Source organism: Branchiostoma floridae, chromosome 4 (assembly GCF_000003815.2).
Source record: "Branchiostoma floridae strain S238N-H82 chromosome 4, Bfl_VNyyK, whole genome shotgun sequence".
Taxonomy (NCBI): domain Eukaryota; kingdom Metazoa; phylum Chordata; class Leptocardii; order Amphioxiformes; family Branchiostomatidae; genus Branchiostoma; species Branchiostoma floridae.
The window spans coordinates 21,458,490-21,471,284 of NC_049982.1; the positions used below are offsets into that span (position 1 = coordinate 21,458,490).

The 12,795-nt window shown below is 45.4% G+C and overlaps 1 protein-coding gene across 1 annotated transcript in view; it reads left to right on the forward strand.

Annotated features, from left to right (window-relative positions):
- LOC118413629 overlaps positions 1 to 11,163 on the forward strand; it is a 13,701-nt gene extending 2,538 nt beyond the window's left edge. Inside the window, exons 4-26 of the mRNA XM_035817155.1 lie at positions 246 to 405; positions 568 to 724; positions 865 to 1,090; positions 1,398 to 1,532; positions 1,731 to 1,826; positions 1,948 to 2,166; positions 2,454 to 2,657; positions 2,981 to 3,289; positions 3,400 to 3,558; positions 3,968 to 4,115; positions 4,391 to 4,526; positions 4,655 to 4,877; positions 4,988 to 5,181; positions 5,458 to 5,662; positions 6,024 to 6,144; positions 6,368 to 6,484; positions 6,802 to 7,358; positions 7,629 to 7,718; positions 8,178 to 8,387; positions 8,828 to 9,106; positions 9,472 to 9,695; positions 10,272 to 10,426; positions 10,667 to 11,163. Of these exons, the coding sequence (XP_035673048.1) occupies positions 246 to 405; positions 568 to 724; positions 865 to 1,090; positions 1,398 to 1,532; positions 1,731 to 1,826; positions 1,948 to 2,166; positions 2,454 to 2,657; positions 2,981 to 3,289; positions 3,400 to 3,558; positions 3,968 to 4,115; positions 4,391 to 4,526; positions 4,655 to 4,877; positions 4,988 to 5,181; positions 5,458 to 5,662; positions 6,024 to 6,144; positions 6,368 to 6,484; positions 6,802 to 7,358; positions 7,629 to 7,718; positions 8,178 to 8,387; positions 8,828 to 9,106; positions 9,472 to 9,695; positions 10,272 to 10,426; positions 10,667 to 10,787 (4,445 nt within the window). The 3' untranslated portion in view covers positions 10,788 to 11,163. The remainder of the gene's footprint in view (positions 1 to 245; positions 406 to 567; positions 725 to 864; positions 1,091 to 1,397; positions 1,533 to 1,730; positions 1,827 to 1,947; positions 2,167 to 2,453; positions 2,658 to 2,980; positions 3,290 to 3,399; positions 3,559 to 3,967; positions 4,116 to 4,390; positions 4,527 to 4,654; positions 4,878 to 4,987; positions 5,182 to 5,457; positions 5,663 to 6,023; positions 6,145 to 6,367; positions 6,485 to 6,801; positions 7,359 to 7,628; positions 7,719 to 8,177; positions 8,388 to 8,827; positions 9,107 to 9,471; positions 9,696 to 10,271; positions 10,427 to 10,666) is intronic.
- The last annotated feature ends 1,632 nt before the right edge of the window (positions 11,164 to 12,795 follow it).

The following is a 12,795-nucleotide window of genomic DNA, read 5'->3' on the forward strand; positions in this document are numbered from 1 at the left end:
CTGCTTCAAACTTCCGTACAGACGGCATCACGCGGAAGGACCAACGACTTTACATTCATCTATGTATCATGTATCGCATGCTGTACACCGTAGCTGGATATTGCGATCATATATATCTCGAAGTTCATATTTTAGAGTAATAGAGAGAAAGAAGTTGGTGCAATACTATAGTGTAACGGTATATCGTATAATCTAAAGCCATTGCAGCTTTTAGCCAATCAAACCTGTCATCTTAATCACCCTAGCGGTTGTCGGAAGCTGTGCAATATCACGTGACTCCAGCGACGCACGAGCTGTGCCTGGTTTTCAGTCCAGGTCGGGTGAGGTGTACAGTTGTGTAGCGGAGGACAACAGTCAGTATGAAGTCCACGCTCTGGCCGTGTATGAAGGCTACGGACCACGAAGGTATGTCAACATGTGCGTGTGTACAGCCTTTTCATCGGAACAGAAAGAATCCAAAACTTTTGTTGTTTATTCTCTTTGGCCTATGAAGTCTGTCAGAGTTGCCAAACGCAAACTAGACTATAGTTCCACTTTATAAAATGTTTGTCTATTTCATCCGTCTAGGGGTTTCCAACAGGAGCCAACAGGGGGAGCCACAATGAACGTGTACGTCACCGCGGACCGGCTGGCCAAGCCTGTCGTGTTTGTGTTGAGTTCTTACGAGCCTGTCAACTGGGTGATCCATCTACCGGATGATGTCGAACTTCATAGAGTTGACCTGGTATGTGGAAGCGAATTGCTTTTGTGGCGTGTTAAATAAAAGCACTTTGGGAAGTTGTGTTCTCCAGAATGATACAGGTTTCTGTAAAACGAATTCAATACAGTCAACAAAGTAATAACAATTAAAAATATTTTGGCTAGATGGCCTACTATCTCACGCAACATACCAGTGTGACCGTGCGACGTGGATCAGTCAAAAGGGTGCTACGCCTGTCTGGTCGGATAGGGGGCGTCCCTGCGTGTGCGTACGGGAAAGACGAAGGCGGTTGCGACACACTGGAGCTGTTGAAATACATCCAAGAAACATTTGGACCCGTGACGTCTTTCACCGGAACATATAGGGCGGCGCAGTGGAGTTTGCGCATAGGTAAATGGTTTACTACTAACGTTACATACAAATCTGGATGAATATGTAAATTCATTCGTTGTCATCTGTCTTTCAAAGCGTGAATAGATAAAATGACATTTAGGTTTCAACATATTCCCAGACGAGTGCTTAATATATGCTCTCAGGGCAATTTCCTCATGCGAAATTTCACTTTTGATATGCACAATTTTATGTGCAACTGTCCAATATCTATTAACATTAAGCCAGATAAGACACCGTATATAACGTTAGATATGGAAATAGTGCTTGGTCACATTGATATAACTTGCGTTTGACATCGTTTCAGGACAACCTCCTGAAGAGTCGATTCCGCCTGGTCAGGTGCCATGTTGGACTGGCTCCCAGTGTGACGCATGCCCATCCGGGAATGTAGGGAGCGTGAACGGTGACAAGCGCTGCTGTCCGAACTGCGCCGCTCAAGGTAGGCGGCGCTTTTGAGCTTTCGACGTGCAGTGTTACCGTCGGAACAACGCTGTTGATTGACTACAGGAGAGTAACTGCGACTGTGGAGATCATCAAGTAACGCTAACGCCATATATAAACATCTTGGGACTCATGACTGTCTGTAAGACAAAATTTGTGGATGAATACAGCTGATGACGGCATCTTGTCGTTACAGGTTTGATACTGTCACCCTCCTTCTGCTTTTGCCGCCGGACGCCTGAAACAGATGAAGATGGCGAGGGAGGAGAAATATTAGACACAGGAAGTGACGGTATGTTTTCGTCGGTACTTAGAATTACAAGGCATAATTTGTGGTGATCAAAGAGAAAAAAAAGGAATACTTGTACTGCTTGATCATCAATATTGATTATATATGTTTGTGTGCATCACAGGTTCTAAAGGACAAGTTAAGTTCACCAGGTCCGGAGTATTTGTTGTTCCTGACGGGGTGACCGCCGTTGACGTCATCTGTATCGGAGGTGGGGGAGGGGGGCGTGACGACCATGCCGAGATCCTGGGGGCCTATCCGTACGGCGGGAACGGCGGGAATTCTTCCTTCGGACGGTACCTGACGGCGGAGGGAGGGAAAGGCGCCAAGGCGGGAAACGCCGGTAAGTGCAGCTACAAAAGGCATGATCAATACAAAATGGATGGGCGCTGATGAACTTAAAAAGAAAACTGTAAATCAAAAGGTAGACCACCACGACGAATTTCCAATTCTCTTGAGCCAATGAATGGACTCACTTGAGACTACAACATGACGTTGGCATAAACGATAAACGTGCGTAACGTTAACGACTCGGAAGGTACAGGAGGTATCAACGGTCGCCTACTAGTCGCTAGAATGGCGGAAATCTGTGCAACTTTAACAATTTGTAGTGACATCTTGTGTCCCTAGGCGGAGAGGGTGGGAAAGGGACCGTGGCGGACGGAGGACAGGGCGGGGTTGGAGGCGGGTGTAGCGCAGGCGCAGGAGCTGCCGGACAGACATCAGGAGGCGGAGGCGGGCTGGTGCCGGGATCCTCCACACACCCGTTCTGTGGGGCAGGGGGCAGCAGCGGCGGGTCCTCCTGCGGATCCGAGTTTGAGGATATGCCTCCAGGTGTGTACCCTAATACTAGGCCAGATTCGTAACAAAACACCAGGTAGATACAAGATTTACGTTTCAAACTTTCGATGGAAACAATACAGAAACTGAGGTCGGTTCCGGGCGGTCGGGTAACGGGAAACATTTTTCTATACCAGACATAAGCAAGAACTTTTGCGCATAAGATCAGGATACATTATCATATCCTGCAATAGTAAGTTGACCTTACGGTTCTTTTTAATCTAAGATCAGACAAGAGAGATGATAGATGTAAAGATATATAATACTGGGAGTTAAGTTTTTTTTTATTTAATAAACATTTTTTTCATGAACCACAGGTAAATCTGGACCTGGAGGTGAGGAACCAACAAGCCGTAAGGGCGGTCAGTACGGGGGAGGAGGAGGCAGCCGGGCCGGCGGACGGGCCGGGGGAGGGGGAGGATACTCCCGGGCCGTCATCAGGGTCACACCGGGAGAAAGGATCGCCGTGACGGTGGGCGAGGCGGGGACTCCGCACTACGCCAAGCCGGGAGACGGGGTGGTGGTTGTCGCCTGGGGACGGGAGATCGACCCGACAGGGGACATGTTCACCTGCCCCGGGTGTTCCGACTGTCCCTGTCAGCAAACTGACGCTGTAACAACACAAGGTGTTTACTTAACTTAATATGTATACATCATACATTGCATCACGAACATCACGTATTCAGATCCGTCTCCAATTTTTCTTTTCTTAAAATGAACCGTTCTTTCTAACCAGCTCCAGACCCTGCAGAAGTCACCGTTCCGGCGACGGTAGAAAGGGCCCGCTGCATCGGGAGCAGTGGGTACTGCTCGGGGGCTCGCACTACCGGGGCCAGGTGTGTCGATGGGTTCTGTGAATGCACGAAAAAACACTACCAGCGGTACACGTGCTTACGTAAGTACAGCCTTTATTCTGTGTGTATGTTTCCCAGCCTCTCTCTGAAGTCAGGTTCCGCATAGCTCACCCGAGTGTCAATCCAGCCTGCTACCCTAACTTTCCCAACGTCGTTTTTTGTCCATACTCATTAGATTACTATATTTGGTGCGATCTTGCTTGCCAGCCAATCATAGTACCTCGCGCAACTGTGCATACTTCACGCGACGCTGTTTTCGACCAATCAGCTGCACTCACCTTAGAAATTACTGTCCTACTGATCTAGCCAGCTCAGCCACTCCGTGGTGCTCTGGCTGGCTGGTAGCTATAGACCAATGTAAATAAAACGAAAATTCGATAAATTTAACGAAAGGACCGACCGTAAGCCAAATTGTCACTTAGTTTGTCTGTACTTGTTTATCACCAAAAGCGGTTGTTGGGAGCTGTGCCATAAGACGTGGATCTGAAAATGCGGAGGCCTCCCAGGCTGCAGAACAGACCTTCAGCTGTGTCGCTGATGACAACAGCCAGTATGAAGTGCACGTGCTGGGGGTGTACGAGGGGGTCGGACGCAGAAGGTGTGTACAGCTCATTGTCTATGGGCATGTTTTCTGAATTATAACCGTATCCCTGTGGCATATAATCCCGAGAATATCAGACTTGCGGGTAGCTCGTCAATTTCCGTATATCTTGGTGACAACTAATCATTTTCTCTATGTCAAAACATAGTGTGCTTTTGCACGTACAAAGTTTGCATATTTTATTATTTCGAGGAACTTATATTCGATTTGTATGGACTGCATTATATGCACACTGATGCGACCAAAGCAAAATCTATTTTGTCAAATTTCAGGTTGGCAGGGGAGATGAACGTACACGTGACCACAGGCCAGGTCTCAAAACCTCTGGTCTTGGTGTTTAGCTCGTACGAGGCGGTCAACTGGGTGCTCCACCTGCCGGAGGACGTGGAAGTGCACAAAGTGCTTCTGGTAAGAACAAGAATTTGTGGACCTGGGAAAAACCTGACATATCTGGCAGCAGAGATCACACAGTGCTTTTGTTGCTTTTGGCTACACAATTTTGATGAAATGTGACGAGTTAACAATTGTTTCCGCAGATTTCGTATAATATCGACAAAAGTGACGTAACTCTGCGGAGGGGTTCCGTGAACGATGTGCAGCGCCTGTCAGCTAGGACAGGGGGCGTTCCTGCATGTGCATATGGGAAGGACGACGGAGGCTGCAAGACTGTGGAGATGCTGAAGTACATCAAAAGACAGTTTGGACCCGTCTCGTCTTTCGCTGGAACATACAAGACAGACAGATGGAACTTGAGAATTGGTGGGTATATGATTTTTTTTCAAGTTTACCAGTCGACTGTGTTCAGCAGCGTACAAAAACCTTGCGCGACTCGTGAGTAGTTTGATATTGACCAAACTGAATTTCTTCAGGTTCAGTAGAAGCGACGCCGTCCCCTAAGCCTCCTCCCCGATGTGAGCCGCTCCAGGTACGGCTGTGTGAGGGGCTGGGGTACAACAGAACGTACCTGCCGAATCTAGTAGGGCACGAGTTACAGCAAGATGCGGAACTCCAGCTGCAAACCTACACACCTTTGATTCAGTACGGCTGCTACGAGCATTTAAAGGTCAGTTACATAGAGGATTTGACAGCAGTGCATAATGACCAATCTAGACATATCACCGAAATCAGATGTAATTTTGTGTGCATATGTTTGTCGTTGGTATGACCTGTACTGAGATCGGACGGGCATAAATGTACAATAAATGTCTTCATTCATTCATTTGTTGCATGTCTCGAGCTGGTAAGAATGGAATTATATACGTATGGGAAGATGGATACACTTTAGCAAACGCAATGTTACACCTTCATCACATAACAGGTTTGTTCTTTTCGTCGACAGTTGTTCCTATGCTCGATGTACGCGCCTCCTTGCGGAAGTCCCCCGCCATGCCGCTCCTTCTGTCTTGCCGCCAAGCGCGATTGCCTACCCGTCTTGTCCGAGTTCGGCTTTCCGTGGCCGTCAGCTTTGGACTGTGACAAATTACAAGATGTGACTTGTGAGGAGCCAGAGGAGGAAGAGGAGGAAGAGGACCAGGATGAGGAAGGTCAGCATCACCTAGATCAAATCTAGTGTTATATCTTAACACTAACTTTACCCCTCCAAAGTCAATAGGTATCAAAGAAGGATAGGCGACGGGAAAAGATGGGAGGATAATATCACGGAATGGACAGGCATGACACAAAGTGAAAGATTAAGAAAAACAGGAGTCCAAGAAGACCGTGTAGAAAACTGGTTGTCAGAAATCTATCTTTTATTTGTTGTTCGGTGTGCCGGCGGACTAAACGATAGATGAAATGAGAAGGTATGAGATGAGAGAGTTGTCGGAAAGAAATACTAGAACTAAACAATTAATAAAAAGACAGTTGACGCGTTGAACTGAACATCCGACATTTTCTTGTTGACAGAATACCACGTGAATAAGTGGACGGTGTCCCCCACCGGTTGCCCATGCTGGTTTAACGAGAGCAGGGAAGACTGTGCGTGCTGTGCAGATGGAGGTTGTCAGTGCGACGAAGGAACCGACATGTAACGTTAACTTTACTTGTTGTGCAACTGTTTTAGGTAACGTTATAGGGAGAAGTCAAAGGAAAGGTATTCTGCGCATTCTTAAAATTCATCCAAAAATAGTATTAAAGTTTCGACAACTTTTCAAAAAAGATGTCAAGACGCACTATCAACGACGAAACAGTAACGTGATAGCTTGTGGACAATATTTACAACATTGAGTGACAGTTCCAGCATTTTGCAGGCACTTGTGCGTAGAGTGTAACAGTGACCAGCAGTGCGAGGCGGAACCGTGGGAGATTACCGGTACAGGGTGCGAATGTTGGTTCGACACATCCAGACAGGACTGTGCGTGTTGTAGGTAAGATGTCGTAAGGTTTACCTCTGTAACAATTTTGTGTCAAAGCAATCATTTATTTACTTTAGTTGCAAGACTGCACAGCCTTGTCTATATTAACGCAAAACGGTAAAAGTTACTAGAACAGAAACTGTAGCACTGATATAGATAGATAGATAGAAAAAGCATGCAGTTGTTTTAGTAACTTTGGTATAGTGGATCTGTAGTGCCCGTTTAATGAAAAATACTCTGTTAAACAATTGTTACGCATGGTGATTAACCCTGAGTCAGCTACCATTAGAACAGGGCGGATGTGTACATGTAATTTTGCCATCTTACAGGTACGGTGGGTGTCAATGTGACGAAACCAGTCCCCACAGGTGCGCCAGGTGTGGGGACGACTGCGGGATGGACATGTGGACTCTGACATCTGACGGGTGCGCCTGCGAAGACGACGACACCAGGGACGGTTGTGCTTGTTGTAAAGATGGCGGTTGTCAGTGCGGAGGCACACAGTCGCATAGATGCGTCCAGTGCGGCCATGAAGATGAGTGTGGTGGTGACAGTCACTCATCGACTGCGCCTCCTGACCTGCCCACTACCCCGTCACCAGAGACACCGCCCACCTTCGCCGAACAGCCGGCCAACACCACTGTGGAGCCGGGGGAACAGGTCATCCTGCCGTGCCGTGGGAACGAGATCAACGGAGAAGAGCCAACCTCCACTTGGTTGAAAAACGGGAACGAGATTTCTGGCTTCATGGGAGGGATTTTCCCGCTGGCCACTGGTGGGCTGCTGGTGATAGTGGACGAACAGAACAAGGGAAAGTACACATGTAGGCTCGACTTTAACGGTAAAACAGCGGAGGCTACTGTGTGGGTTACTTTCACTTCTGACAGTAAGTTCTAGTTCTTATCACAAGCAATCAAATTACACAATCTGTTACGCTTTGTTTGTACTGACATTTACATTTATTTTGACTGTCGTTTCTTGTGGCCTTAAATAAGAGTTCAAAAGACATAAAGGTATCCCATATATGTAAGCTGGCATTAAAATATGCGTATGTATATTATAGAGCCCACAGCGAGATTGGGTAAAGAGAATTTGACGTTCTTTATGTTCTTTGGTGTTGTGCATTCACTAACCTCATGACCACGAACCCTGACAGGGCCCACCGGACAGCTTCACTTCACGGAGAAACCAGAAGATCAGGAAGTTCCGTTCGGCGGAAACGTCATCTTCAAGTGTAAGGCATCAGGTAAAGTCACATCTTTGTGTCATATATTAATGTTGAATTCGAAGTTGTAATGATTTTGCTTTATGTCTCAGGATAGTGGCCGTAGTACCCTTAGACTACAAATATTTTCCGAAAACTAACAGAGAAAATCATAATGTAGCCATATTCGACAACGATGAATATATTCTACGTAGATGATGAGAAATATGAAATAACATATTCAGCATTAACATATTCAGTTATAACTCTATTCAGTCCGCCGTACTCCATCACACATTGCGCTACAACCAAGCTACCTTTCACGTGGTATTTCAATTATGGCAAGTATGGCATCTACTGGGAATGAATGGTTCAATGTAACAACCTTTTTACCAAAATTGGTAAAAATTCATGAATACAATAAAGCCCAAGGAGTAAATTAGAGTTAATAGAGTGTACGAAAGACACGTTCCCACGTTACCGTTGTCCACTCATGAGCAGGCGAGAACACAGTGGTTTGGCAAAAGGACAGAATGCCGGGCTCCGAGTTCATCGACGGACGTCGGGTCATCCAGCATCGGGACGACCTGTTCATCACGGCGGCCATGTTGTCTGACGTAGGAACCTATACCTGCAGGGTGTTCAACGAAATTACCGGCCAATTCTTGGAGGCTTCTGGTACTTTGGAAGTCATCGTACAACTAGAAAACGGTAAGAATTCTGATTTGATTTTCGACAAAATCGTTGAACATCTTTTGCTGTGGAAGCTTGGATCATTGTATTCCTCTGCCATCAGTCTGCCTGGGATGCCAACTCGGGAAGGTAACTATGAGACGCGACATAGGGCATGATCCCGACAGAAAATCAGGAACATGTTAAGACAGTCTTGTGTGTGTGTCATAGAAAATTTAGCTGTGCTTTGATGGAAGTGATCATCACCAGGGTCTTTGTTGGTGGTAATTTCTGTCATAGCCTCCCGTAAATCGTACGACAAAGACATTCTGCGATGTTTGTGACGGTAACCAATATAGTCATAAGGATTGCTAAGCTGAAAAAAACAAATAATGGATATGCCGACCGTTACCACCAGAACACCATAATAGCATACGTCTTGTTATTTTGCATCAATTCTTCTGGTTTACAATTTGCAGTTTGTGGAAGACCCATCCATCGTCAGGCCCCGGACAGCTACATCGTTGGCGGCACGGACGTGGCCCCGGGCGCGGTCCCGTGGATCGCCATGCTGTGGGACATCCGCCCCGGCAGGAACCGCTTCTTCTGCGGCGGGAGTCTGCTGACGGCGGAGTGGGTCGTCACTGCCGCACACTGCATTCTGGAGGGGGAGGTCACCAAGGACGACTTCATCATTCGTCTCGGGAAACTCAGCTCCGAGCGGGGCATTTTTGAAGAAAACGAAAGATCCACAACAGGTTTGTCCGGCAAGTGTTAGCCTTTACCACGCCAAATTTCCAGGTATAAGATCTGGGTTCGGCGCGGTAAAGGTACCTTTTGGAGCGAAATATTAAACATCTGCATACTTGTTCTTCTGTCGCCGCGAATCAGTAAAACGTAATTCGTCTACTCTCCAAGCAGAGGTTGAGTCGCGGAGATTTAGTACTAGTAGTAGTCGGGAAATTTACAGTATAATTCGTGTACTATTGGCACAAATGTGTTCCTTTCTTGCCGTTAGTGTTACAAATTGCAGTGCAATCAATGTGTTGATGATGTGTGTTGTAACATGACTGAAATATGTCTGTTTTAATGCGAACACTGTTACAATTATTCACGTATACAGTGCAAGAAGTCATCATCCACCCAAACCACGACCCGAACAATTACGACATTGACATCGCTCTTGTTCGTCTTGCTGAGAGGATCGCTTTTACCGACTACATCCTGCCGGTGTGCCTCCCCACGGTAGAGGACGCCCGCCGACTGCTCACAGCGCTGCCCGTGGGCTCCATCAGCGGCTGGGGCAGGACCATGCAGGATGGTACATTTTCGTCTTCGCTGAAAGAGGTAAGATAATTGTACTTTTCTCCAACATAAGCGTATAATGCATAAACTGCACGATATACGAATTCAGATTAAAAACGTTGTGAATTAATAATAGCTCAAAGACAAAATACGATTCCGAAACATTGGTAAGTAGGGTAGACTACACATTGTTCAGCACTTTGTCCTATACAGTTAATTTAGGTTATCCTCCTGCTTACAATCATAGGGGTTCTCACGACATTTTGTGATCATAGTTTGTTCTCGGATTTTAGGTTTCAGTCTTGTTGTTACTCATGTGTGTCTTTCTTGTGAATGTTTGCCATGATTGTCGCTCTGTAAAATTATGTTTTTCATAGAAAAATTAATGATAAATAAAAAGAATGATTTAAAAAAAATTAAGACGTATTCGAACAACGCGAAGAGCGTATTACTAATTAAGTTAACGGAGTTATGCTGTTTAGTGCTATGTTGCATGTAAGCTAGGAATATCGATAGAATGATGCTTGAGTTAACTTGCTGCGTTTGTTTAGGTCAAGATTTTTACATGTGCTAACATTAATTTCATTATACTTTGCTTTTATTTCTCATGTTTATTAGGTCAACGTACCGATCATACGCCAGGGTAAATGCCGGAGAGCCCATGCGCGCTATGATGTAACAAAGAACATGTTCTGCGCCGGCAGTGAAACCGGAGGGAGGGACTCCTGTGATGGCGACAGCGGAGGACCATTTGTAGTCTACGATAACGGGAAGTCAGTACTACTACTACTAATAATAATAATAATAACAATAATGATAGTAATATATAAGTCCCTCAGTAACTTTTATCGCATAATACTTTTCATCACTTTATATGATGAAAGCCTCGTACATTTCAGGCGCTGGGCTTATCAGACATTTTAAAATAAATACACATATTTTACACATCAATATGTTTCTTGATTGGTTCGGTACAGTTTCCATTCATTATTCTACAATATGATTTTTTTTAGGTGGAACTTGATAGGAATCGTTAGTTGGGGTGACGGCTGCGCACTGAGAGACAAATACGGCGTGTACACCCGAGTGCACAGGTTCCGCGACTGGCTGCAGGAGTACATCGGTGAGGAATAGCTAGGGGGCGCCATTGCACAGCAGGAGCCAACCTTACACTACAGCAAAGGGATACTTCCATTGCTTTGGAAAATTGAAAGAGCCAAAACTTGAAGATTGATGAAAAGCTGCTATGAACAAAGTTACCAACGATATCGGTACGTCTGGACAATCCAGCACCCGTTTCTTGAAGAAAATGTACATGTCTTAACAATCATACAGTAATTTGACAATTTAACAGAAAACCAGCACGATATTTCTTCATCTACGTCTTTTGATATGATAGTCTGTCTGTCTGACTTTGGGATCTGACAGCTAGGTTTTATCTTTGTAGTAATTGCCGAGTTAAACGTGCAAATAAAGGGAGCGTTGTAAGTAAAACCCTTCTAACCCTGAATGCTGTATGATTATTTTTTTTCTTGTACTCATCATAGCAATATAACTACAAGACCTCCACAAGACCTCCCAAGTTTCTAATTATACTGGTTCATGTATTCTATCATTATGATTTATGCATAACATTATCCGGCTGTTCCCCGGACAAATTTGTGGTGAATACTATCAGTGAACACAACCACTCCAGTCCTTGGTGCTTAAGTCCATCAACACATACGGAACTATCCTTGTCCTTGGTGCTGAACACCATCAATACATGGACAAGTAAGCCTGTCCATGGTACTGAACACCATTAATACATGAGCAACTAAGCCTGTCCTTGGTGCTGAAAACCATCAATAGATGAGCAACTAAGTCTATCCTCGGTTCTGTAAACCATCAATACATGAGCAACTAAGCCTGTCCTTGGTGCTGAACACCATCAATACATGAGCAACTAAGCCTGTCCTTGGTTCACCATCAATACATGGACAACTAAGCCTGTCCTTGGTACTGAACACCATCAATACATGAGCAACTAAGCCTGTCCTTGGTACTGAACACCATCAATACATGAGCAACTAAGCCTGTCCTTGGTTCACCATCAATACATGGACAACTAAGCCTGTCCTTGGTACTGAACACCATCAATACATGAGCAACTAAGCCTGTCCTTGGTACTGAACACCATCAATACATGGACAACTAAGCCTGTCCTTGGCGCTGACCACCATCAATACATGAGCAATCAAACCTGTCATTGGTGCTGAGCATGTATGGGTAACTAAGCTAAGCCTGTCCTTGGTGCTGAAAACTATCAATAAAGGCCGCACATATTATTTACTTCCAATCATGCCGACAAATTAATCCCAGCCCATTTCAGCAATATGTTTCGATTCCATACCCCATAAGACACACAAGAACTTAACTTAGTTTCAGATCCGCTGGCAGGGCGTATACACGAGCATCAATCGTTCTGGACATCACCGTACAGCTAGCCGTGGAGATGGCATCGGACAACCTCTCATCCAGGATAAGTCCCAACAAAAACATTGCAGATGCAGTTGATCCGGGCTTGATGGAACCAATAAGATCCTGGAAACAACAAAGCGAAATTATTAGAATTAGGTCGAAACGGTCTTCTTGCTTTGGTGTAATCTATAAGGCATAAGGCGACCTTATACATGTAACGGTCGGTATGCGCAAGAACGCTATATAACGTCCTTGTTTTACATCCTCCAACAGCCACAAAAGAATTCAGCGTTAACGTTGCCGATTATTGGCATTTACATTTATATCGGACTGATGATAACTTGCATAAAACACATAAAGGCAGTCTGTGAAAAACGACCCTAATAATCTGTTATCTTGGGTAAGACGCGGCTTAAGGTGCAAAGAACAGCGGCCGTGATGTAATGAGGAGTTGCGAGGTGAGCTGTCACCGTCTGCGCTGGCAGACGGATGGCGCGACATTTGGGCTGCATACAGGTAAACACAGGGGCTTGTCTTCAATCGGTCTAGTCTAGAAAATCCCCCCGGTGTCATTGGTCAAAAGAATGCTCCTGTACGATTGGTTATGAGATGATGAAATTAATTGCAGCACACGACCAGAGGTAGCAGTTGATAACGGTACTGAAAATGAGTGCAACTGAAA